Here is a 25083-nt window from a genome sequence, read left to right as displayed (position 1 = left end):
AACGACATTTTTGGAGAAATGTTGACCAAAGATCTTGTAGTATCAGTAAATTACCATTAAACCCATCGTCGTATCGACATCAACTTCTTTGTTTCTGGCTGCGGCTGCTTCCTCTCTAGTGGTTGGAGACGCTCCGTGGGCCATGCGAGCCTCACAGGTGGAGCCCTTGCCCTCCCCTTGGGTACGCGTCGCGGGTACCAGAAGGACTCTTCTGGTATATAAATCAATAGGTCCATTATATGGGCCACATAAAGTATATGTACGTATCGTGCAATTTATATACGTATATAGTGGATCCATTCTGGTCTTCCGGGGGTTGTCTTTCTCGGGCAATTCCAACCAAATCCTTCTCTTTCTCGATCGCCGGCGGATCTTCGCTACGAGCCCATACCACCTTCTCTCTCGTTCTCCAGGTGCGTGACTCTGGAGCTCAAAATGGATTCGAGGTTCCTGGTTTCCACTTGGTCGTTTTTTGCCGCTCATCCGGAATTGGTCCCTGGCCCTTTGCGTTTGGGATTTTGTCGATTTTATTACGCCTTTTCTTTATTCCGTTTCTTTTTTCATCTGATAAGATATAAATCTTGAAACATCGAGAAAAATAGTCGAAAAAGATGTTTCTTTCGGGCTTTTTTGGTGGGAGTTTTGGGATTTTGTCGCTGTCCGATGCGTTTTTACCTGATTACTCTTTCTTTTGTTTGTCGTCTGGCACGATTAGAAGACTCTTACTAGAAATCTGTACCTTGTCACGGCTTATTATATGTTTTATTTGCTAATTATTCATTGCTTTTACTAGTAAGGATTATGAGAAAGGAGTAGTGTTGGATGTAGTCTTCTATTTCATGCGGTTTTTATTCGACTGATGTCTAGGGCTTACTATTTCGATGATCTTCCATTGTTGAGATACAAAATAGAATTTATCTTTGATATTCTTTGATGTGAAGGCTTCAAGATGGGCTTAAAGCTGCAATCATTAAGGAATTTTGATGCCTTTCCTCGTGCTGAAGAACACCTTCTACAGAAGACACGATCTGGAGCTGTTGGTAAGTCTTTACTTCTTATTCTTTCATTTCTATGATTTGCAATACCGTAGCAATTGTATGGGTTAACCGTTTTCTCTTGTCGTGCTAGTTTCATACAACACTTTTAAATTCAGGCTCGTTTTATGATTTTCATTCTGTTTACTCACAGTTTCCATCATCGGCCTCATCATAATGGCAACCTTGTTTGTTCATGAGCTGAAGTATTACCTCACTACCTATACTGTGCATCAGGTTTGTAATTATTTCCTTTATGGTTTGTGTTTAGGGTGTGCTTTACAGGCTTTTCCTGTAAGTTTGGATTTTTAACTTTGTGTGGCACACAACTGCAGTCTAGAGTTAGTATAACTGCAGGCTCTTCCATTCTTTGGCAATTGAGTTAGGAAACTCTGTTATACTTCCAGTTCCTGTGGGAAACTATAACATATGAATTATTCTTTATCAACATGTTATCTTGATTTTACTTGACAAGTTATTTCAGTTTGCTAAATCACTTGAATTTTCATTACAAGCTTTAGCTTTTTTTGGACTTTATTTGCTACCAGCTACATTTGTATTTATTTGGGGAAATCTATTTGTCATCTTCAAAGTACTATAGTATTATTAATCCAAAAACTTGACTATCCCATGTACCCTTGCAAGCTTAGGAACCCTTGGTTTGTCCCTGATGATATGACACATTAGGACCTTTTTTTTGCCCCATAAAGCAGCCCCATTGAGTTGTATTGTGAGGAACCAGCATTGCTGATTTGTAAATGAAATATGGGCCCTAACAGGTCCCAATATATCTAACATTAGGGGCACAAAATGGCGTTTATTAGGTTTTCAGGGTTGTCTAGGATATTCACTTTTTTGAAAGGATAAATAAAATATTTTGACATTTGATTGGGCAAGTGAGAAAATTTTCAGAAAATTTCTCTATCTATATATAATCATGTGAATGTACAAACTCTTGCACATGCATATATTCCTGAATACAAGGTTTGTGTTACCGCAACATACCACTCGGTATGGGTGGTACATACTGGTTTGACGAGGGATCGGTATGGCGATACATACTAGTTTGTCAGTATGCCCTATTGTACTATGTATTAGTATGTCGATACAGTTTGATATGTACCATACTGATAGTCGGTCAATACATTGTATGGACCGATAAGACGAACCATGCCTGAATATGCCTTAATTAAATTACTTTAGTGAAAGAAATTATTTTGGATAAAAAGTTAGCAATGTTGCTATGCCTTTCTTGGTGCAGACAGATGCTTGGATCATTGCAAAGGCTTGGATCAAAAATTTAAGTCTCGGTCAGATACTGATTATGGCAACCAGTTAGGCTGATATGGTAATAGTAAATTGGATGGTATTGATAAGACCCTAAAGTCTTATCGTAGGCTCCTAAAGTCTTATCGTCGAAGAAAGGGGAGAAATGGGGATGATAATGATCACTTCGAGGGTATCGGCCTCCTTGATCGCTTCGAGGGGATCGGCCCTCCTTGATCGCTTCGAGGGGATCGGCCCTCCTTGATCACTTCAAGGGGATCGGCCTCCTAGGGTTTGTCAAAAGACAGAATAGTATTTTTCATAGATTACTGAAAAGAAACAGTTACATCCCTATTTATAGAGTTCCACTCAAAGTCCATCAGGACTTGAACTCTAATAATAAATAAATATTAAATAAACCTCTACTTGACTCTAGCTGAACCTGACTCAATAAACAACTAGACTAAACAAACTCAATAAACATTATTCAAAAGCTCAGAAAATGGGTTCTAACAGGTATATTGACCTAACCTATATACTTTGTTGCTGGTCCTTGGTAAATGCAATTTAGCACACTGATTAAGATTAAAATGCCCTACTTTCCTTTGTATTACAGAAATTTGTTACAGAAAGTTGCATGACCTTTTGCATATCTATCTCAAGCAAATTGAATTCATGTGTTTGCAAACAATAGTCCATGATTATTTGAATCTTTTGATATAATATTGCAGAACTTTACTGCATGACTATGTTGCTTACAAGATGCAGACCTTGTGATCTTGACCCAAGATTCTGTGTCTTTAACAATATCACTTTCTACCTGCAGATGTCTGTAGATGTAAAGCGAGGAGAAACTCTTCCAATTCACATAAATATGACATTCCCTTCACTACCTTGTGAAGGTGAGTCGTGTATTTTTCTAAATTTGTCTCAAAAGGCATGTTATATCATCTTCCTGCATTTATGACTCATGCAACTTTGCAGTTTTAAGTGTGGACGCCATTGACATGTCAGGCAAACATGAGGTTGACTTGCATACAAACATTTGGAAGGTAAAAATATTGTCCTTTCACCTATTGCTTCCTTATGCATTGAAGTTTAATTTTATGTTGTACCTATTTTGATAATTCTCTCGTTGTATGTTTACTTCTAATAGTTGGATTGCACTTTTATAGATTATTCAACTACACATTTTCCTTGACCGAACTGTGAAATAGACTTCTGCCTTGATCTAAATTGGACCTAAAGTCATAAGATTAAATTCTGCCCATTTAAACTTCAAGTTTAATATGTAATCAGAACTCAGAATCTGAAATCTCCCTAATTGCAGTTACTTGTGGTTGTAGTATGCTAGCATTTATGTAGAGGCAATTTAACCAGTTGCTATGTCTGGGCATCTAACAACATTGCCAAATGTATAGCATTTATTAATGTAAAGACCATCAAGTCTCTACATCTATTATAAGTTTTTGGTCTGTCCTTAATATGAGAGGCACCTAACATATAAGGCTTATTAAAACATATTTTCTCTTCACTATAGGATCTTCAACTAGGAACAAATATCTTCTGGGAGTATTGGTTGCTGTGATGCTCGGTGTTGGATTATCTTTTAAGTGGAATCCTTGATTTGTTGCTATGGGCTTCTCATTACAGTTCTCAGACCTCAGGATTTCTGTTTTGTAATAAGTATTTAGCATAAATTCTGTGATCTTCATGCCAACTAGTTGCAACTGTGAACTTCAATGACATCTCAACATGAAAATTTGTAGTTCCTAGCTTTCTCAGTATGACCTACCCACAATGGCATAAAAAGTGGAGTGTAAATGATAATATATAGAAATAAGGGGGCCAATATTGTGAAAATTTGTTGTCTTGTGCAAACTTACCCTACATCAGAAGATGGTGAAGGTTGGTGTCCCTAAAAGGGCAACCCATTGCATGAGGTATCCACCAATGGCGTAAGCAAGTAAAAAGACATATTTGAAAAATTATGTTGCTCAAGATGTAAAATTAATTGGAAATATGTATCTATTGTTTGTAGAATTTTGGCTATGAAGAGTATCTAAAATGCGGCACAGATAGTTGTGTAGCTTGTAAACTTCAGGTGGGTAGTTTTGTGTGCACCTTAGTTGAATTTGCTTGCTTTCTTATTTTTCTTAATGGTCAAACCTTGGTTGAACACCTAGGCAACCAAAATCAATGTGTTGGTTGAGTTAGAAAATCAGTTTGAACTGACTATGAAGGTCATCTAAGATTGGTGGGTCAGGTAGCCACTGGCTAGTAACTAATTCTTATCCATCAACTCCATACTTAAAGGACCATCTTACTAGTAAAATAATCTAAGATTGGTGGGTCAGGTAGTTACTGGCTAGTAACTAATTCTTATCCATCAACTTCATACTTAAAGGACCATCTTGCTGGTAAAATAATCTGTGTTTGCCCTAATTTTGAAAGACAATTTAAAGAAGTGAAAATGGCAGTATGTATAGGGAAAAACTTAAGACGGCAGTTTGTACAGAGATAAGGGTACGTTTACGATTCCTTCAGGACTTGAAGACCGTGACATCTGTGATTGGAGATGGCAGAATGGTTGTGGTTCTTTGTACAAATGCATTAGTATCTAACTCCCTTCCCACTTAATACTAGAAGGGTTTGGATCAAGGTTTGATGTACCACCAGAAACACTATAAAACGGCCTATCAGTCCGCCAGTTGACCAATACACGAACCCGTTTTGGGCGGTACACTGAAATATGGCCCTGTATCAATCGATTTGAAGTATGTATCGGTCAAAACTTGTATTGTATCAATCAATACGAGTCAGTGCCAATCGGAATTTGATCGATATTGACCTAAATCCGGTCTCGTTTGACCCCAATAGTCAAATTGACCATTGCGGCCTCTTTTAGGGCTTTAAATCGTCCTCCCTCTCCACCTTTCATTCACTCTCTCATTCTCACTCTTTCTCAGACTCTTACATGTGATTAAAGTTTTCCTGATCGGTTGAGTCAAGATCAACGGAAGCAACTTCCTCCCATGCAATAAAGTTGTTCCTCAATGGATCGGAAAAAAAAAAAAATCAAGTTTTCCTCCTTATAACCTATTCATTTATGGCTTTGATACACTTTATTCTTATCTAAATACAATTTATATACCAATAGTTAGGAAAAAACCTAAAAAACTGATTTTTTCTGTGGCCTTTTTTCGAAAACCAGTATGTACCGGCATACCAGCACATGGTGCATTGGTACCGACTGGTATTTACCAAGCTGGCCAGTGACTGATACCACTGGTCAGCACAGCACGGCGGTTCCTTCGTTTGGATAGTTTACTCCTTATTTTTATTTGCTGTAGTTGTGACTTGGGGGAGAGAAAAAAGGTAAAGAAATCGTGGAGTTGGCAGTATGTATCTTCATCTTGAAATAGTCTGGTGCTAGCAGAGAAAGTAGATCAAAGTGGTTGATAGCTTCTGACACTCCTCCCCGCCCCCCGCGGCCCAACTCTCTCTTTTTTTGTTCTTCCTTGTCTTCCTTTTTTTTTTAATTTCTTAATTCTTATTGTTGCAAAACTGATTTTTTTTCTTTGCCTGGGGCCTTTTTTCTTGTTTTGAAGTTTCCCATGTTTTCATGTCATCCCTCTTGTTTTTTTTTTATTTGTCTGGTTTTTGCTTTGGTGGCTCTCATATGGCTCCCCAATACTTAAGGTACAGGCAGTTCTTTGTCTGTCTGTCTTCTGTTTTGCATCTTATAGGACATATTGGTTACCTTCCAATTTAAACGTTAAGGGTGGAAAAGCCTAGGGTTGAATGGTTATGGAATTGCATGTTCTATTAATATTTTCCTTCCTTTAATTTTATTGAAGAAAAACAGAGGGCCCTTATTCTATTTTTCCCTCTAAGTTACATATAACGATTTCTTTTTTTGGGGATTCTTCTTTCCTATGTTAAGTCTTGCTGTCTTCTGAAATGATCTGCCATATATTCAATGAGGTGACAAATTTAAGCTATCTCATGAGCTTACTGTGCTTTAAATTTCTCTCATAATAAATTCAAAATGTCTATCAGAAAGGCTTCTCACCATTCAACATTTATTGTGCAGACCATTTAGGGTATACACGTGAGAAAAGAAAATCATTGATTAAATTATTTCGTTTAATTTTTTGAACTAGTTAACTCTACTTTAGGAGCACTTCTACAATTATCACTGGCATTTATTAATTTTCTTTTTTTTTTTTTAATTGCAGCTTCGTTTGACTCGAGAAGGTCACATTACTGGCACTGAGTACCTATCTGATCTTGTCGAAAAGGAGCACTCAGCTCACAAGCATGGTAATATCACTTCTGCTTCTTTCTGTTGAAATGGTTTTATCTTTATTTATGCATGATAATCTGACAATCATACTCCAGGATCATGTGACTTTAAAATATGTTACCATATGGGTTCCTAGTGGCTATATTTGGCTGTCTTTGACCAAACAGTTAAAGCTGGAGAGGCAAAGGAATTTGTTAACTTGATACCTGTTTAGGTATTTGTGCATATATCACATAAAGACTACTATTGTCTAGTTTCACATATTGACCATGGGCAAATTAGCACTATGATTTTCTTGTCATGATATTGTCAAGTTTCACATCAATGGTATGCTTATAAGTTTTATTGAGAGCTGCTATTAATGAGAGCACTTGATAAACGATGTAAATCAAGTAGGTCTAGGACTAAATATATGAATTGTGACTTTAAAAGTACTGAAAGAGAAATCAAGGATATAGTCAAAATTGATGGGTGTTAAGTTTATAGAAGCTTTTGAATATCTCGGGTTGTATATTAGCAGGAAAAATAGGCAAATAAAGACATAATTCATTAAGTTAAGACTCGATGTCTAAAATAGAGAATGGAGTTAATTTGTATTTTGTGATTGTTATGTTTTCTTAAATTAAAAAGAAAATGTTATAGTACAGTTTTAAGACTTTCTATGCTTTATAAATTAGAACTTTGGGTGGTTAGGAGACAACATATTCTCTTAAATTAAAAAGTAAATGCTATAGTACAGTTTTAAGACTTGTTATGCCTTATGAATTAGAATGTTGCTCAGTTAGGAAACAACATATACCTGAGGTAAGGATGTTGAGATACACAAATGTAGAGAGCTATAAGAAAAGAGAAAAGAGAATAGAATTTTCTTTTTACATTCGTGAATAATTAGGGAAATTTCGAAATGAGGAAAAACCATTTGAGGTAGTACACTTATGTCCAAAGGGGATCTAGATGTATCGGTTAAATGAAGCAGATTAACTAAAGCGGTCTTAAGAAGAACCAAGGAATTTTTGTGAAAGTTTTTTCTTTTCTATTGGCTAGTCATATTACGCTCAGTTGATGGAAAAGGTCTATCTGCCGTACAACTAACAAGTACATTTCATCTACCTTCAAATAATTGGTAGTTGTAAAAATTTCAGATCACTACTTTTATTTAATTCTTCCTTTTATCATTTAGATCATTTTTAGTTCCCTGTATTGTTAAATGCAGTCATTTTTATTACCATGTACTTTGTACGTAGTTTATTTCTGGTGAATTACTAAGCATGTAAATATGTTTATAAACCTAGCACATAGCATACATGATTAGTCACAATCTTGAAGTACAATTCATGAAGCTACCCTTAAATGATCTCTTTCTTTTCATCCTGCTTTTATATTCTTGATTCTCTCTAGCAAATGGTTAACAAGATTGTTTCAGGTTGTAGCTCTAAACTATATGCAATTATGCTTATGCTTCCAGTTTCCATAGTGCTTCTGGAGTCTTCTTAGACAACATTTGTCTAGTGCAAAAGAAAATTCTAATTGGATTTTTTATTGTAAAGAAGTAGAAGCACTTATTTGTCAGAAGTCATCTGAACAGGTGATAGCAATGACCATCATGAAGATCCCACCAAAAACGAAAATGAACAAGGGTTCGGCCCAGATGCTGTGACAATGATTAAGAATGTAAAGCATGCAATGGAAAATGGTGAAGGATGCCGAGTATGCTATTTTTTTGCTCTATATAATGCCTTTTTTTCCATCTTGATATTTTAAATTTTCATATACACCATTTCTGACCAACTTGCTAGTGGATTCACACAGGTATTTGGGGTTTTAGATGTGCAAAGGGTTGCTGGTAATTTTCATGTTTCAGTTCATGGGTTAAATTTCTTTGTTGCCCAACAGGTGAGTTGTTTAAAACCATAAGTGCTAATTGAAGTATTCCTTCAATTTGAATTCAAAAGTACTGATTTGGTTACTCATCATGTATTTTATAGGAATAATTGGATATTATGATTCCATCATCTGCTCAGCATGCTAGTACCTTCAATTTATGCATTTGAAACATCTCATTGAGAGACCTCTAGAAGCTAAACTTTGTCTTTCTGTTTTCTCTTTTGATCTTGTTTTTAATTTAAAGTGCCTGAAGACTAATGGGAAAAAGAATTTGTTGCTTTCTGTTTATATTTCTGGAAAGGACCATGGTTGTGAAAATTACTCGCCATTAGTTTACGTCCTGAATTTAAAACTTGAGTGCCTATCAAAGGTAAGCTTCACCTTGGGGAAGCTATGAAGGTTGTTCTTTAAGAAGTCAAAGCATTTGATTTCTTCACACTCTATGCTATGTAGCAGCTTCTTTGTAATTGGGTTTGGTTTTATCTAGTAATGCATGAGCTGTCATTGGTGTGGAATCACATGTATCACATGATAGATCACTTAATTGTTGATGGATGTACTTTAACTGCATGCTGTTATCACATGATAGATCACAACATTTTAAGTTGTTTGTTTAATGTATGTTCTCAAATCACTATTCCTTTTTTCATTCTGATTGTAATACTACTATCATCTTTCTAATTAACAGTTTTTTGGTAGATCTTTGATGGAGCAAAAAATGTAAATGTCAGTCATGTGATTCATGATTTGTCATTTGGTCCAAAGTATCCAGGAATTCACAATCCACTTGATGGAACTACCAGGATCCTACATGACACTAGTGGTACTTTCAAGTACTATATCAAGGTGCTTTTTGATTTTTCACCTTATTTTGAACTTTTGCTTAGTAAACAAAGTTCTTATTTCCTACAGCCCAAAATTAGCTAGATTCTTTTTAGTTTTTGATATATATTTCTGATCATTGTTGATTTATTATAGATATATTGAAGGAAGTGCATACTAGCCATAGTGAAGATGATTATGGTAGCTATTTATTTACACTGAGTAACATGGTGAAATGTTGACATTTGGTGTTTAATGTGAACAAAGTATTGCCATGGAATAAACTATAATGAACTTTCCCAATTTGAGTAAGAGCAAACGTCATCCAATCCATCAATTAGAAGGCTAAACTGCAAAATAAATTAATTTTAGTGGAGTAAAATATGAAATATCATTTAACAGAACTTTGGTTTATAATCTCTCAGAGAAAATATAGGGAATGTGAGAGAAACGATAATCTCACCAACCAACTAGCAGATGCCCTCTAACTCTTAAATTTATGGTTTCTAATAGCGTATAACTTTTTTAGTCTATATATATCCATAATTTTACATGTAGAGTTAAAAAAAGAACTATCTTGGCAAAATAAATTAGCTACTAAAAACAATGATGAAAATTAATCTAAAAATAAGAAAGTGAAATTTTATTATATAATTATTAGGAGTTGGTGAGGAGGTCCTGTTAGCCTTTGTTTTCCTAAGTTGTGTCCAACAGCGGTTTAAGAAGTTTGTTTCCTCTCCTGTTCTTATTAGGATAGAACCTGGATGGGCATCTTTTCTTTCTCTTAAATTATGTTGGAGTCCTTTGACAGATGGATTACTATACCAAGCTAAATAGAATTCATATCATGCTGGATTCAACTCTTTTGCACAGGGTCGATGCATAATGAGTTTCACCAAGCTATCCGAAGCTGAAAAATGCTGAATTGACCCCCTTATGTGGAATCTTTTGATGGTCTAGAGGCCTAATCTAGAGCAAGTAGGATTTGTTTATGCCCTGGGCTGACGGGAGAGGGTCCTGGTTTGGACCATATAGGAATAAAACTAAGATTCTTCAACTTCAATATGGAATATATTCTTTTCGAGCAGAACTGACAAGTTTGAATTGATCAAATTCAAGTCACCTTTTGATTTGTCACAACATTCTAATTTCAAGTCATCTTTTGATTTATCACAACATGTTTACTTCATATAATATCAAATTTCCAATTCTCCTAAATAATCTTTGTGAATCAGAAAGGGGATAATATCATTGATCATGTAAATCTTGACTTTTTAAGGCCTTAAGAACTTTCTAATTGTCTCTTGCGTTGAGCACCTGTTTCTTCTTGTTGTCTCAAATTCTTTTACTTGATTTTTAGGTCACCAAAATAATGTATTTTAAGATAGAATTACTAGTTTTTCTTTTTCTTTTTGAGAAACTAATGTTTATTGTGATGCAGATTGTTCCAACAGAATATAGATATCTTTCTCATAGAGTAATGCCTACAAATCAATTTTCTGTCACAGAATATTTTGTTCCCGTACGTGTGATTGATAGGTCCTGGCCAGGTTGGCATTTCCAATGTTGTTAAAAAAATTTGTACTTTTTTTTTAGATTTTTTATCTTTACTTACTGCAATTTCCTATGATGCAGCTGTTTACTTCTTGTATGATCTTTCACCTATCATTGTGACAATTAAGGAAGAGCGCCGAAGTTTTCTGCATTTCATCACACGTCTCTGTGCTGTACTTGGTGGTACATTTGCTTTGACAGGTTATTATCTCTATCTATTATGACTGAAAATATACTTTGCACATTTGAAAGTTTGTCAATTACTTGTACATCGCTGTATTGTTTTATAGCCTTTATAACATGGCCCTGACAAAAAATTGTTTGCTTATAGCATCCAGCATGTAGAGAGCTTGGTGTATGTCCTAGGGAACTGCGCTCCTTTAGGTTATATACAGGGATCAAAGATGAATCTGGCCAGTGTATTATTATGTAATTGAGATGATTCTTCAATAAATAATCTGGAAAAGGAATGAGCTTAAATTGGAATAAATGAGATTTGTGAGAAGATTATAGAAGATTTGCAATTATAACAAAACTACTGATTAATGGGAGTTATAATTTGAAAAAGAAGGCAGTTACAACCATTTCTTTGAGACAAGGGTAATGTATGGTTATATCTCTGTGTATCTTGTGGTTGATCATTTTAGTTGTGAAAGATCAAAAATGAAATCCTGTTTATATAGTATGAGAATATCTCAAATGAATAATAAGAGAGATCTTTCTTTTCCTAAATAGAGCTAGCACTAATGCATGGCAAACCTACAGTCTTCACTAATCGGAGATTAATTTATTTTGCCATCAATTTCAGGAAATGTCAGGGAAACAGCCATTTTTCTTTTGTGTTCTTTTGAAAAATTTCCCCTCATATTTCTGTTTTCTTATTGCTTGGAAAATGTCTATCAAATGAAAAGTAGAAAGCTAGAATTGCAATTGTACCTTTGTCAATGGAAATTGCAATTGTTTTCTTATATGTTGAAAAAAAAAATCAGGTTACATTCTTAGTTACCTGTTTCTATAACTTTCTTTTGTGTGTGCACATTCTTGGTTTTGATGCCACCACACATAATAGCTCTGTTCGAGATTGATCCCTTACTGCTGGATGAATGTGAACTTAAATAAAATTCTATTCCCATTCTTTAAAGCTGACATTTTTTACTATGATTCTGCAGGAATGCTTGATCGGTGGATGTACAGAATCATCGAGGCCTTCACAAAGTCAAAGACCGGAAGCATTTTTCGGTGATGAAGAACAACTCGGTGAGATCAAAAGCTCAGTGATGCATATCTTGGGGGACCAATCTTGTTGTAATTTGTTGCAAAAAACTAAAGAAGTATCACGATTCATCGCCTCTTTATATGGTGGATTAGTGTTTTGGTGAAATATCTCTTTGTAACTTCGACTAGGGATTAATCTGACCTTTCTCCTGAGTTCTACATAATCAAGAATATCCCTCTTCTTTTTGTACAATTCTACAGACCTCAATTGATGTTTGATGTTAATACTGACTCTGAATTCCAGGAACTTTGAAACTGGATTTGCCTGATAGCATTTGGCATTGGCCTTGGTATGCTCTGCTGTTGTTCACAGTCCAATCAACCACTGTGGTTAAAATCCTGTTCACCAACCAATGCCAAAAGGGGTCTGATAAGCTTGAAATTTGTATCTTTGAAGATTGTCTATGCAGGACTCCAGGTAAATGTTTATATTTGGGGGATTCTCATCTACAGTTCTGTAACTATTCATTGATGTTAGTACTGGATATGAATAATACATTCATTGGTTCAACAAAATGCAGCAGATAAGAGGACATTGAGAGTTAATTCTCTTTATGGGTTATCGGTACTATGGCCGCCGGTGGTGGCGGAAGGAACGGACGACGGAATATAGCTCAAGAACAGTCATTTAGGCTTCATGGTTGCTACAAGGATGAACAAAAGAATACAACCTGGATAAGAAGGAACAGAGAGAACAAATCTTCTCTCAAGAATACATCAAGAAGTAGAATCCAGCTCTTCATCCTCACCTACAATGACTAAGTTGGCGTGCATGGGGTGATAAGGATAAACTTGAAGACGGCAACCAACAGGTCCACTCATCTCTGATCAGTGCTCTTCAGCGTTGGCTTTCTTGGTATCCCACCCCATCAATGCTTTCTGGTTCTGTGCAAGCTTCCTCTTCTCCCTCGACAATGCGCGGGAGGCTGAACGATACATCTGCAGCATATCTCGCCTGGCTTGTCGTCGATGAATTCAGATCTCCCTTCTGCACATGAGCTTCCTGCAGCTGCAACACATTCTCGAGGTGCCACAAGACCTCCCCCATCGTCGGCCGGTTCTTCCCCTCATCAGCAAGGCATTTCTCGGCGATATCCGCAAACTTCTTCAGTGACTCTGATGAGTAGTTCCCTTCCAGGCGAGGATCCATGATTCTTTCCAGCGATTTCTGCCGCTGCCAATGCAGTGCCCACTCCGCCAGATTGATCTGCTCCCTTGGCAAGCTTGGATTTATGACTGGTCTGGCACAGAGGACTTCGAATAGCACCACACCGAAGGAGTAGACGTCTGATTTCTGCGTCAACTGCTGCCGCCGGAAGTACTCTGGATCGAGGTACCCGAAGCTTCCCTTCACGGCAGTACTGACGTGCGTATGATCGAATGCCGGACCGTCTTTGGACAGCCCGAAGTCTGCCATTTTCGCTACGAAGTTCTCATCCAGCAATATGTTGGTGGTCTTGACATCCCTGTGGATTATACCCCCCTCTGCTCCTGTGTGAAGATAGTGAAGTCCTCGCGCAGCTCCGATGCACGCATGCAGCCGCTGCTTCCAGGTGAGTGGTGGGAGGTCACTCCCGAAGAGGTGGCTTCTGAGAGTCCCATTGGCCATGTACTCGTATACCAAGATCATCTCATTCTGCTCATCACAGTATCCGATCATCGAAACCAGGTGCCGATGGCGTAGCTTCGAGAGCATCTCGATCTCGGTTTCGAATTCCTTCAGTCCCTGCTCAGATTGTGGGTTGGCCCTTTTGATCGCCACTGTCATCCCCTCGTCCATCTCACCCTTGTACACCTTCCCGAAACCTCCTGTTCCGATCACCAACGTGTCGTCGAAGTTTCTAGTTGCAGCTCTGATTTCTGCTATGGTGAACCTTCTTTCGATCCTGTTAGAGGCCGTCGATCCGATCTTGTTCGAAGGCGACTTCGACGCCCAGGCGTTTGTTGTGCTTCCCATGGTCCCGTGGAGGGAGAGCGGGCGCCAAACGGGACTCCTCTTTGCCGGAGGTGGCTTCTTCCTGCGAGTGCGGTAACGCACGAAGGCAGCAAACAACAGCAATACGGTAATCGTCATACCGGCACCGGCACCGATGGCCGTCCACAGAATCTTGTTCTTCGGCTTTTGATCCAGCAAGCCTCCCTGGACGGTGTTGATTCTCTCAGGAGCATGAGCTAGATTCGCACTCCGGCTGAGCTTGAAGATCTCCACGCCACTGAGGAGAGCATCAGTACCCGAAGCACTCGTGAGCGAGTCCGGTCCCAGCTGAAGCCAGAGTGTGTCCACCTTCTGTGAGATGGCATCGACGTAGTCCTCGTGGTAGGCTTTGTTCTTCCCCCCTGCTTGCTTGAAGACATCGTAGTTCTCAGCCGCGGTCTTGTTGTTTATGTAGACTCTGAAGATTCTCTGGTTTGGCTTGTCATAGACGAGCTCACAGAAGTGCAGTCTGATCAGGTAATCGAAGTTGGGATCCACGTCGAACCTCCACGACACGTTGAATCTCTTCTCCACGACTTGGTTGTCCGTCATCGTTCTCGCCGTCTCGTAGACCAGTATGGGAGCAGCGATGGAGGAGTCGTTGATCGACGCGTAGCTCACGTTCGAAGTGTTGCTGATGCTGTATGCAGCATTGACAGAGAACATGAATCTTTCGTCGGAATCCCACTTCCTCCACAGATCATGGTCTTCGCCGGAACTGATCTCAGGGCCTCCCACATTCAACCTGTACATGGTCTCCATCCCGCGATCGCTCAGACTCAAAGGGACCTTTAAGCCATTGCTGCCCACTCTATTCGCAGTCTCAGCGAACAACCTGTCAAGGATCGGGATAACCTCGACAGCACTGATGAACGCAAACGACCCAGATTCGGGGACGAACTCAATCTTGAGCTGGTTCAGACTAACACTAAGCAAGTACTCTTTCACCAGAGAAGTGACGTTCGACTTGCTCCTCGTGTTCTTCCAGTAAATCTCTCCAGGGACGTTGAACTTGGAAACCAGCTTTAGGTCGTTGGCCGTCACATCGAACGAGGAGTCATTGACATTGAAACCATCGAAAGAGAAGGGGAAGAAGTGGAACCTGATGCAGTAGTTCCCTGGGAGCACCGTGAAGTTGTAGCTCGATGAGGTGTTAAAGATCCGAGCAGTCCTGTACAGAGCTCCATAGACTGGTTCTCCGCTGACCGCCGCGGTAGCCGAAGCAGTGATTCCAGAAGAGCTTAACGTGAAATTTTCGCCAGGAAAGGAATCCCCAATCCACTGTCTACCGTTCACAGTGATGGTAGAATTACAACCACAGTCGATCAGAATGGGTTTCGCCGCAGTTTGCGCAGATGCTGCACAGAGGGATGCTAGTAATACGAGGAGCAGGCCACAGAACCTCATTCTTCGGATCACAGCTCCTTGTATCAAGAACCTTGACTGCCTTGAGGAGATCAATAAACAGATAGCATTGATACTGAAATGCTCAGATCTTCAGAATTGGCCATCAGCATTGTCTTGACAGAGACATCCGGCCCTTCAAATGTAGAGAACACAGAAGAACTCAAGTTTCTTCACAGAAATCTTTCCTTGTGATGACTAAAGGAAAGGAAAGGAACGGAAACCCAAGAAAACTACAGAAAGGAGACATCTTGGATCCAAAGACCAGATCTTTACTTCACTCCCATCTGGTGATGGCAAGGACAACAAAATCTACAAAAAGGCTTCAGCGAAGCACTCCCTCTACAGAGCAGGATCGGGTACCAAAGTTTCTTCACAGAGATCCTCCCTCCCAAGAAAAACTGTAGAAAAGGAAATATCTTGGATCCAAAGAAAGATATTTTCTTCACCTCAACCAGGTGACGGGAAGGACCAGTCAGAGAGCAGCAGTGGTGGTGGGGGTTCCGCAAAATGGCTTCTCTTTTGCATGGAAAGGCAAGCAGCTGGCTGTGAGGGAAAAAGGTTGCTGTTGCTGTCGTTTGTGGAGCGAAGCACTTGACCAGAGCTGAGGAGCCAAAGAAACCAAAACAAGAGGCCTCGGGTGCCAACCTACCACTGTTCAATGTGGCCGTGGGGGATGAACGAGATGAGAGAGGTGGAGGGGGCAGGGGTTCATATTGGTCAGTCAAGGCGAGGAAGCTACAGTGATTGGGGGATGCGGCCACATGGTGTTGTCTCTGGGTAGATGAACAGTATCACTATTGTTTCCAACACCCTCACCTGCTGCTGTCCCACCCTGTTTCGATGACAAGCCATGGTCATCGTCATCATCATCTTCTTCTTCTTCTTCTTCTCTCTTTTTCGCAATTTCCTTTTTATTTTTGTTTTATGAATTGCATTTGGATGTGTACTTGTCCTAATCAGTCATTTGCACTGTTCTTGGAATCTGTGCATACAATAATAAGATACATGACGGTGGGATGAACCCGGAGACAATCCATTACGCAAAATTTGCGGTGTCTGTTCCAGCTCGCGTACTGTCCTCCCAATAATTAATATGCTGTCGAGATCACAGAACCCGACCGGGGTACAGATTCCGGGTTTCCTCACCACCGGATGAGTCTGAAGCGAACCCAGCGTCACACGGTCGACGTTGTTAAGATTCGTGCAGCATCTACCAACTTCGTGTTTGTTATTTCCTCGAGATCTTCTCCTGTGCACATACTCTACTGTTAGGATTAGTACTATATTGGACGTGTAGCCGTACAGGCAATAGAATTTTTGCTCGTCCGTGTCGTAGTCCGGTCTCGAGTCACACAGTGATTGGGTGCGAGAGAGAGAGAGAGAGAGAGCTTTAAACTATTGGGCCGTATTTTGTTGGGCTATCTAATATGCCTGCCCAGTCTTGTAGACATGAGAGAGAGGAGAGAGACAAAATTTAGCATCATTGAACGTATCATCTAATTCTATCATTACCATCACATTTCCTGGAAATTAATTAGTCTGACATTACGACGCATGTATTACTCATATAAAATTCAACACTTAGATATCACCTTCTCCTCACTGTCCATTGTTCGCTGGACTCCCTTCCTCCAGTGTCTTCACAGGCGCGGCAACTTCGGCGGCCTTGGCCGTGTCGTAGGATGCATGGAGGCCGAAGAAGAAGTAGTAGATTAGCAGTAGGCCCGTCCAGATGCCGAACCGCATGTATGACCTGCCGTCGATCGACCCGAGCAAGAATATGTTAATGGCGATCGAGGCCGACGGTAGCCACGGCACCAGCGGAACCCCCCACAGCCTTGGAGCCCTCGCCTGCGGCACGAACCACCACAAGCCGGCCGTCGACAGGAACCACACCGGGACGGTCACCAGGTAGCCCACCCATCCCTTCTCGCTCGCGGCCCAGTAGGACGCCGTCGCGATCGAGGACCCCAGGATGAGCAGGAGGAAAACGACCAGCTTGGATCGGTTGGCCTCCGAGGTCTCGCCGCTCACGTAGTAGCGGCGGACGATGAGGGCGACGGCGACCAGCATGAAGATGAAGAGCGTGGAGATGGAGAGGAGGTTGGCCAGGATGCCGAGGTCGGTGAAGAAGGCGATGATGGCGGTGGCAACGAGCATGACGACGGTGGCGTTGATGGGCGTGCCGGTCCTGCTGTTCACGTGGGCGAGCCAAGGCGGCACCATGTGGGTGCGGGCGATGTGCGTCAGGTACCGGGCCTGGCCGACGGCGGAGACGAGGAGCACGGTGGTCATGCCCTTGAGAGCTCCGAAGGCGACGATGTACGTGGCCCAGTTCATGCCCACGGCCTTGAAAGCGACGGAGAAGGGTGCGTCGACGTCGATCTGGCCGTACGGCTGCATGAGGCAGAGGGTGACCGCGAGGATGCAGTAGGCAAACGTGGTGATGGTCATGGAGCCGACGAGGCCGATGGGGATGTCCTTGGCCGGGTTCTTGGTCTCCTCGGCCATGGTCGACACGGCGTCGAAGCCGACGTAGGCGAAGAAGAGGACGGCGGAGGCCTTGAAGATGCCGCGGGCGCCGAAGTGGAAGAATTGGTCGTAGTTGGAGACCTTGGCCTTGGTAAGGCCAGCGATGATGATGAAGAGGATGACGGCGACGTGGACGATGGAGGCCAAGTAGTTGAAGCGCGAGGTGCCCTTGGTGCTGAGCGCCGCGACAAGGCAGATGATGCAGATGACGACGACGGCGATGGGGTCGAGGCGGTTGTAGCCGTCGGCCAGGGCGGTGGCGTGGATGCGGAAGTCGTTGGCCTCGTGGTTGAGCAGGGTGGAAAAGTAGGAGGTCCAGGAACGGGCCACGGCCGCGCCACCGATCACGTACTCAAGCAGGATGTTGCCGGCCGCGATGAACGCCATGAAGTCGCCGAGCTCCACCCGGAGGTAGGCGAAGGAGCCACCTGAGAGGCCATTTTGCACAGCATCAAATCATCTCTTAGTTGCCGATAAATGCTTTCAGCCTAAATTTAAAACAGTAAACTATTAATTATATTTTCATCATTCAAAAGTTTATGGAAATTTACTCTTTGTGGTGGAGTCAAATGAAGCTTAAGATTTAAACTGAGCCTGATCGAGTCTCTAATGAACCTAAGCACAATTACTTCAGGGCTAATTGGCTTGATTGGTTGCCCAAAGTATGATCCATTTCACTATAATTTGATGAATGAGACTAAAGGACTCAAATCAATTGTCACCAAGTTGATGATACAGTTTCATAGAAGCTAATCCATGCAGGAAACTTGACTGTTTAAGATCAACTTCTTTTATGGTGGCAGCCATTTCATGATCATTCTGCTAAGTATTTGCCAGTGAGCAAGTAATGCTGCCAAGGCTACATCACTGTCACATGTAAAGCCTCCCACAAATATGACATCCTTGACACTACTGGAAAGGCTTTCTATAATTTATATTGACATCATTAGATCTGAAAAGAGTCAGAGAGCCTTATCAGATTCCATAAACCCAGCTGTGAGACCACTGGATTGACTTGCATTTTCACTCACCAAACCTACTTAATGGCCTCAGTCCACATGCTGCAGACTCATTTCTTCAAGCCATTTTACTTTATATACATGTTTCATATGATTCAATCACCACTTTTCCAACATATGCTAAAGAAATATCTTAGCTATAGTTTTCTTCTAGCTGTGGCCAAGTCATTGTGCAGTTTTATGGAGTAACATAAGTGGATTAAATCAGGAGGACAAACTTAATCTTTTCAAGTTCAGTTTTTGTGTTATTACTTCATATATCAGGTTTTCTGCTTGATTTAGGTTTGAAGGGCTCATTAAGTTTGGCACTAAATTTGAGCTTTCAGCTTTAAAAGATAGTTTCTGATGTGAATTCATAGAAGTATTGTCATATATGATGCACTAAAACAGTCATATATGAGTGTAGGGATACAAAACTAGCATCCAAATTCAAGCTTGCTTTTCTAATTCAAGCTTAGCTTTAAACTAACATTTAAACAGAGCTTACTCAAACCAAAAATGAAGCTAAACATAAGCAGTTCAGAGTCTTTGGGACTAATGTCAGCCCTAATCATAATCCATGTCATTGTAACTTCAACAGATTCACAATAATGATGATATGTCTACTGCAGTTTCCCAGATGTTGGTCCATGCAATAAACTTGACTGTAATGTGGAGGCTACAGATAGATTGTTTAGAGGTTGCAACTATTCCTAGGTCATATCTGGGAAACAATTACTGCTAAGATTACCAAGTGTAAAGCCAACAGTGGCCAGTTGCATTTATGATTCTTATATTTAGTCTCCAACATATATGATAGCCTTAAAGGGCTTCTTAGATCCATCTTCCTACAGCTAGCAGATCACTACTATTGGCCCCATATACCTAATTGTGAGACAAATAGATTGACTTGCATTTTGACCCACCAAACCTCCAAAGTCCACATGCTTCAGAGGTGACTTTTCCTGGCCTTTTTTTTTCATGTATTCCATGTGGATAACTAGATGAAAAAGATTGATCAATCACTGCATACAGAGGCATCAAGAAAGCTCCTCAAATAAGTTTCCATAGACTACAGATTTCATGCCAATCCAATCCATATGTTTTAGCTAATACCATGATGTAAGTAAGCAAGAAATGAGTTGAAGGTCTCAATAAAAGATATGAATGATTTGGGCAACTCAAACAACTCATATTAGTGCTTGACATGTATGACTTTTCTTACTTGTGAACTGATTGACTAAATGGATAAAGAGCAAAGGCAGTTTGCCATTCTAATCACATGACTTTAGAACAACAAAACAATGGACCAAATGTCAACAATTTGAGCTAATAAAAATCTTTCCCAGTTGATTCTGGGAACTAGCAGTGATTTTTCTTCAGAAAACAGATGCTGCTTCTGTGTTCCTCTGTTTTTGTTATTACTTGATTTCCAAGTTGAGAAACAACTGACCCTCTTTCTCTCTCTCTCTCTCTCTCATCTTTTTTCTCATCAGAGTTCCAACTAAGGTTTATAAGATTCCCATCCATAAGGGAAGAAATAATAATGATATGATGAAGAACTTAGGGTCTAGAAGTGAACATGAACATATTTGACAGGTACCCTCTGTTGACTCATAGCCACAAATTTGTTTAAGATCGTAAGAGGTCAATCCAATATTATCTGAACATATGAAATAGACATTTTTTTTCTGTTGTTCTTTCATTTTGTGGACTAAAGTTCTAATGATTGTCCTCTTTGAAAGCAAGAAGATAGAAGTCATCAACGATAGCAGATAAGTCGAGAAATAAAGCACTCACAAGAAACATAACACAGATCTCAGAACAGGAAGAGAAACCAGAAAGATTAGGTGCACCTGCGACGGGGATCTCGACGGCGAACTCGGTGTAGCAGAAGACAGAGAGCATGGCGGAGATGCCGGAGACAACATAGGAGAGGACGACGGCGGGCCCGACGTCTTCCCTCGCCTCCTGGCCCGTCAGCACGAAGATCCCGGAGCCGATGACGGCGCCGATGCCGAACCAGATGAGGTCCCACCACGTGAGATTCTTCTTCATGTCGTGGCCACTCCGCAGCCGCACCTCGTGCAGCTCCGACTGCTCCAGCGACCGCGCAGTGACACGGTCCCGCAGCCGCTTCCCCGTCTCCCGGAGCGCCCGGCCGTAGTTGGCCCAGCTCTTGAACGACTCCTCCGGGAAGAAGTCATCTTTGGTGCAGGAGCAGCCTCTGCGCTTCACCGCCGTCGTAGCCCCGCCCTCGTTCCCGACTCCCATTCCTCTCTATACACAAATCCTTCTCTCTCCTCTGCTCTCAGCTTAGAAGAAGAGAGAAAGGAGTGGGTGTGAGATGAAGCTGAACTGTAGTTACATGTATACACACGCATATAAATAAGACCAAAACTACTCAGAAACAGGCAATAATTCCATGACACCACAGGAGGAGTTCTTTGTGTGTGGACTTGGTGTTCTGTGTCTGTGGTAGGACTTTGAGGCGATGATACGGGAGAAGAATCTGGTGTACAAGATCTCAGCTGGATCTGTACTCATCCGATCAGCAAATAACAAAGGCAAGTAGCAAACACAAGACAAGAAGAAGGGGACGAAAAGGTCTTAGTTTTGTTACCTCGCTTAGGAGATACTCTGCTCCTCCGAGAGAAGACGAGAGACAGAAGAAGCACACACTACGCTAAGCCGGCCTTAGCGCTTGCGGCTATTTAAAGGGATCAGATGCAGAGTCGTGGAAGCACAGTACAGTGGACAGCACATAGAATATGCATCTCCTTCGATACTTCAGATGATAAGGCTGCGACAGAAACGAGACTCCAAATGAGCGCATAATTGAGAGATGAAGTCATCATCATATGGAAGCAATTCATTGAGGAAAATGACACAAAAAGGCCGGTCTCATATGCATGTGAATTGAGGAAAATGACACAAAAAGGCCGGTCTCACATGCATGCATATTGTTGACGTGGCTCCAACGTCACGTTTACATGTTTGGCATAGTGATTCATACATGTAACCAACACTCCTATTTGAGGGCCAATTATAACTTGAATGAACTTATAAGAGGTAGATTTATCTATCAACAGGTTCAGAGCTAACATGACATGAGGGGGTTATTTATGGACGTTTCATTCTATAAATTAGTCCTACAAGAACAGGTGCCTTAAGACCTGATTTAGAAATTATTCGAATCATGACCATTCAAATTCATAAATGAATAATCTTATTATTGTATCGAATTATTATCGATTCATGATAACTAATATCTCAGAAACAGTGGACTGGTGAGAACGCTTGAATTCAGAGTCAAAGCCATTTGCAATTGCGGTGGGCCCACAGTCGTCATCACATCACAGGAATGGTACCACATTTATGGTCAACGTTTCTCTGCCACACCTCGTTAAAGCTGGCATTCAATAACATACATTTTGTTGGTCGTATTTGGATGGTTAACGAGGATAAATGCAGCGTTTGATTGGACTAATGTTGACGATAACGCCATATGCAATGTCTCGTTGGTTCACACAATTGTCGTCCAATCGGCTGTCAAAGCACACGTATCGGTATACGGATCGTTCGTTATCGGACAAATCATGTTACAGTATTATGATAAAAGAAAATCGTTTGATAAACCTTGATGTACCGTTCAGTATATCGGTATCGGATCATACCAAGCCAACATCGAAATATCGGTATGATACGATATTGAATATCTTGCTTGTTGGATCCAACAATCGTAATAGTGATAACGAAGATAAAAGTCTACATATCGATCTTATTATTATAATAATCTTTTTTATAATATTATTATATTAATTTTGTAAAGGCAAAGACTCTACCTTCAAACTTAAAGCATATTAGATATGAAAAATGTTTTCGATCAAATAAAGCTAAAAAGAAAAATGAACTAAATCAGATGGATCCTCTAAAGAAATTGAGATCCTGTGACATGAAAGAAAGGGTGGGTTCAAGTAGGGCAGCCCCACCATAGTTAGTGGCACACAGAGACAAGGTTGCCATCCTTGGCCATGGAGGTAGCTGTATATTGTTGACCAGAGAAGATTCCGTTGACTTCCATTCAACAAGGCATCACAAGTCTTGAGATTTTACTTGCAGGGAACATGAGAATTGGGTTTCATCGTCCATTCTAAATGACATTATTTTAATGGACATCAGGAATCATGAGGCAGGAGACAAATTGACTGTTCCCAACATGTGGACGCTTCTCTCCGATGCATCAACACAAAGATAGGATCATTAATCGACTGGGGGAATTCTTTAGTGCATTGCATTTTAACGAGTTATTATTGGAAGATAGGAAGAAGAAAATGGATTGCTCTTTTACTTTGCCTTGTTCTCTTGTTTGTCTTCAATTTTCTTATAATTAGGAGAATGTGGAGGTTTTGTAGTTCAGATCAAGTCAACCATGGCTTTTATAGGTCAATTCTTTGGCTAAACAACAACAAGGCGTTGTGGAGCCAATCTACCAACTTGCATCTATGAGTTGGAAAGAATCTTATACTTTAAAGCCAACGCCATCAACGCTAATTTCCAAAGCAAGTGCTACTTTGGCAAGTAGCTAAGCAAATGTGAATAGCGCATAAATGGAGCTCTTAGCATTTTGAAATGCTTCTACATTCAATTTATTATTAAAAATAAGAACTATAGAAAATCAAGTTTCCTGTTCATTTTCAGTCTATGGAACAGAGGGTAAGGATTAAGGTCCTCAGTTCCCAATTATTCTGGTTTTGATTGGTATTATATTGTTTTGACTAAGATGTATGAGACACTTCTGAATGGAGTTATCTTGGAGGCTTTGGATTTCTTTAAGGTCAAAGTAGTATGGTTGGCACATCTTCCCAACTCCTACATGAGTCTGTTCTAATTCTTTTACAAGTAGTGTCAGTTGAAAGTGAGTGGGAAGCTTTATATTCTACTATTCTTTGATGATTTTTCATAGTTATCAAGGAGGCCTTGAATTCATGTAAGTTTAGGTCAAAATATGATCACATTGATTTCAAGGAAAGTAGGAAGTGGATGATTACACCCTTCTTCCTTCACCTGCTAAACTGCTAAAAATCTCTGGCTTCAGTGTGAAATGTAATCATCCACTTCCTACTTTCCTTGGCTCACTGGAATCTCTGGCATCAGTTGGACCAACTCCTCATCTATCAGAGCAGGATGTTGACTTCCATGTACAAAACCAAACCATGTCCTTTTCATTCCACCCAATACACATCCTAACTCCACAGCAAGCATTAACCAGGGTTGGCTTCTCTATAATGGATATACCAAAGCATGAAAGCTTTGATGTGGTTCATTCGATTAGCGGAGCAAAAGTAGGCTTTCACATGCAAGGCCAAGACTGTGTCATTTGGAGCAACTTGGTGACAACATCATAAAAAAACTCACCTGAGCTTTCCAAGATAGTATGTGGACGCTCAACCTGTCAGCCATTCTGTGTGAAGCAAAAGATATGGAGAAGAGGAGCTCAGCATACATCATCATACCTGTCATTCATACTTTGTGATGCAAAAGATGTTGGGATAGAAGAGATGGAGAAGATAGATCAGCACACCTGATCAGAAAAGTGGTGCATCAATGGCCAAAACACTCAGTTTGTGGACATCCATGTCTGAAGGTAGTGTGCTCTGCAGAAGAAACTTTTTGACGTTCAGGTTCTGCTTTGGACTGATTAGCTTAAAACCAGGTGTCATGAACAGTATATTTAGCATCCTTTTTTAGACTCATGAAACCATCTCACACTGTAAGAGCATAGAGAGAGTTATATGTCTGTTGGTTCTCAAAAGAATAGAAGATTTTGATCCCCATGTGTGGTTGTTTACTTTGGGAGTCCAAGAAGCTTCATCTGGAGTACTTGGCTTAGGGAACACAGCATAGCATGTTCATGTTCACCAGATGCTAACTATAATGCTTGAATCATCAAAATGTATAGTGACTTTTGTTACAGGGAATTCTGAAAACTATGCAAATGCAAGAGCAGCTTGTTTCTCCCTTTTT

At 40.5% G+C, this 25083-nt stretch overlaps 3 protein-coding genes across 4 annotated transcripts; 1 reads left to right on the top strand and 2 right to left on the bottom strand.

Annotated features, from left to right (window-relative positions):
- Positions 1-127: 127 nt before the first annotated feature.
- On the top strand, positions 128-12415 carry LOC103990334 (uncharacterized). The gene is made up of 12 exons (XM_065191310.1): positions 128-413; positions 942-1040; positions 1189-1271; positions 3127-3202; positions 3285-3352; positions 6542-6626; positions 8195-8316; positions 8419-8502; positions 9193-9339; positions 10757-10865; positions 10951-11070; positions 12039-12415. Exons 1-12 carry the CDS (start codon positions 143-145, stop codon positions 12110-12112), a joined length of 1338 nt encoding a protein of 445 aa, XP_065047382.1. The 5' UTR covers positions 128-142; the 3' UTR covers positions 12113-12415.
- Positions 12416-12754: 339 nt separating this feature from the next.
- Positions 12755-16196, bottom strand: LOC135678462 (probable receptor-like protein kinase At1g30570). The gene is made up of 2 exons (XM_065191309.1): positions 15973-16196; positions 12755-15659 (listed from the first exon to the last, which is right to left on the bottom strand). The coding sequence occupies exon 2, from the start codon at positions 15524-15526 to the stop codon at positions 12983-12985; it is 2544 nt and encodes an 847-aa protein (XP_065047381.1). The 5' UTR covers positions 15527-15659; positions 15973-16196; the 3' UTR covers positions 12755-12982.
- Positions 16197-17016: 820 nt separating this feature from the next.
- LOC135678460 (cationic amino acid transporter 1-like) lies at positions 17017-21802 on the bottom strand. 2 transcript variants are annotated; one of them, XM_065191308.1, is made up of 3 exons: positions 21680-21802; positions 20913-21361; positions 17017-18486 (listed from the first exon to the last, which is right to left on the bottom strand). In XM_065191308.1, the coding sequence occupies exons 2-3, from the start codon at positions 21328-21330 to the stop codon at positions 17126-17128; spliced, it is 1779 nt and encodes a 592-aa protein (XP_065047380.1). In that variant the 5' UTR covers positions 21331-21361; positions 21680-21802; the 3' UTR covers positions 17017-17125. The 2 variants fall into 2 exon arrangements, with proteins under 2 accessions (XP_065047380.1, XP_065047379.1); XM_065191307.1 differs by lacking the exon at positions 21680-21802 and having other exon boundaries at positions 20913-21431.
- Positions 21803-25083: the final 3281 nt, after the last annotated feature.

The sequence above is a fragment of the Musa acuminata genome, chromosome BXJ1-7 (genome assembly GCF_036884655.1).
Source record: "Musa acuminata AAA Group cultivar baxijiao chromosome BXJ1-7, Cavendish_Baxijiao_AAA, whole genome shotgun sequence".
Classification (NCBI taxonomy): Eukaryota; Viridiplantae; Streptophyta; class Magnoliopsida; order Zingiberales; family Musaceae; genus Musa; species Musa acuminata.
Note: the sequence above shows the minus strand (reverse complement) of the source record. Positions and strands in the feature narration are given on the sequence as shown.

Coding starts and splice junctions, on each gene's coding strand:
- LOC103990334 (XM_065191310.1), top strand. CDS start 143: ATGCGAGCCTCACAGGTGGAGCCCTTGCCCTCCCCTTGGGTACGCGTC. Junction 1,041..1,188: donor GACACGATCTGGAGCTGTTG/GTAAGTCTTTAC, acceptor GTTTACTCACAG/TTTCCATCATCGGCCTCATC. Junction 6,627..8,194: donor GCACTCAGCTCACAAGCATG/GTAATATCACTT, acceptor TCATCTGAACAG/GTGATAGCAATGACCATCAT.
- LOC135678462 (XM_065191309.1), bottom strand. CDS start 15,526: ATGAGGTTCTGTGGCCTGCTCCTCGTATTACTAGCATCCCTCTGTGCA.
- LOC135678460 (XM_065191308.1), bottom strand. CDS start 21,330: ATGGGAGTCGGGAACGAGGGCGGGGCTACGACGGCGGTGAAGCGCAGA. Junction 18,487..20,912: donor CGTCGAGATCCCCGTCGCAG/GTGCACCTAATC, acceptor ATGGCCTCTCAG/GTGGCTCCTTCGCCTACCTC.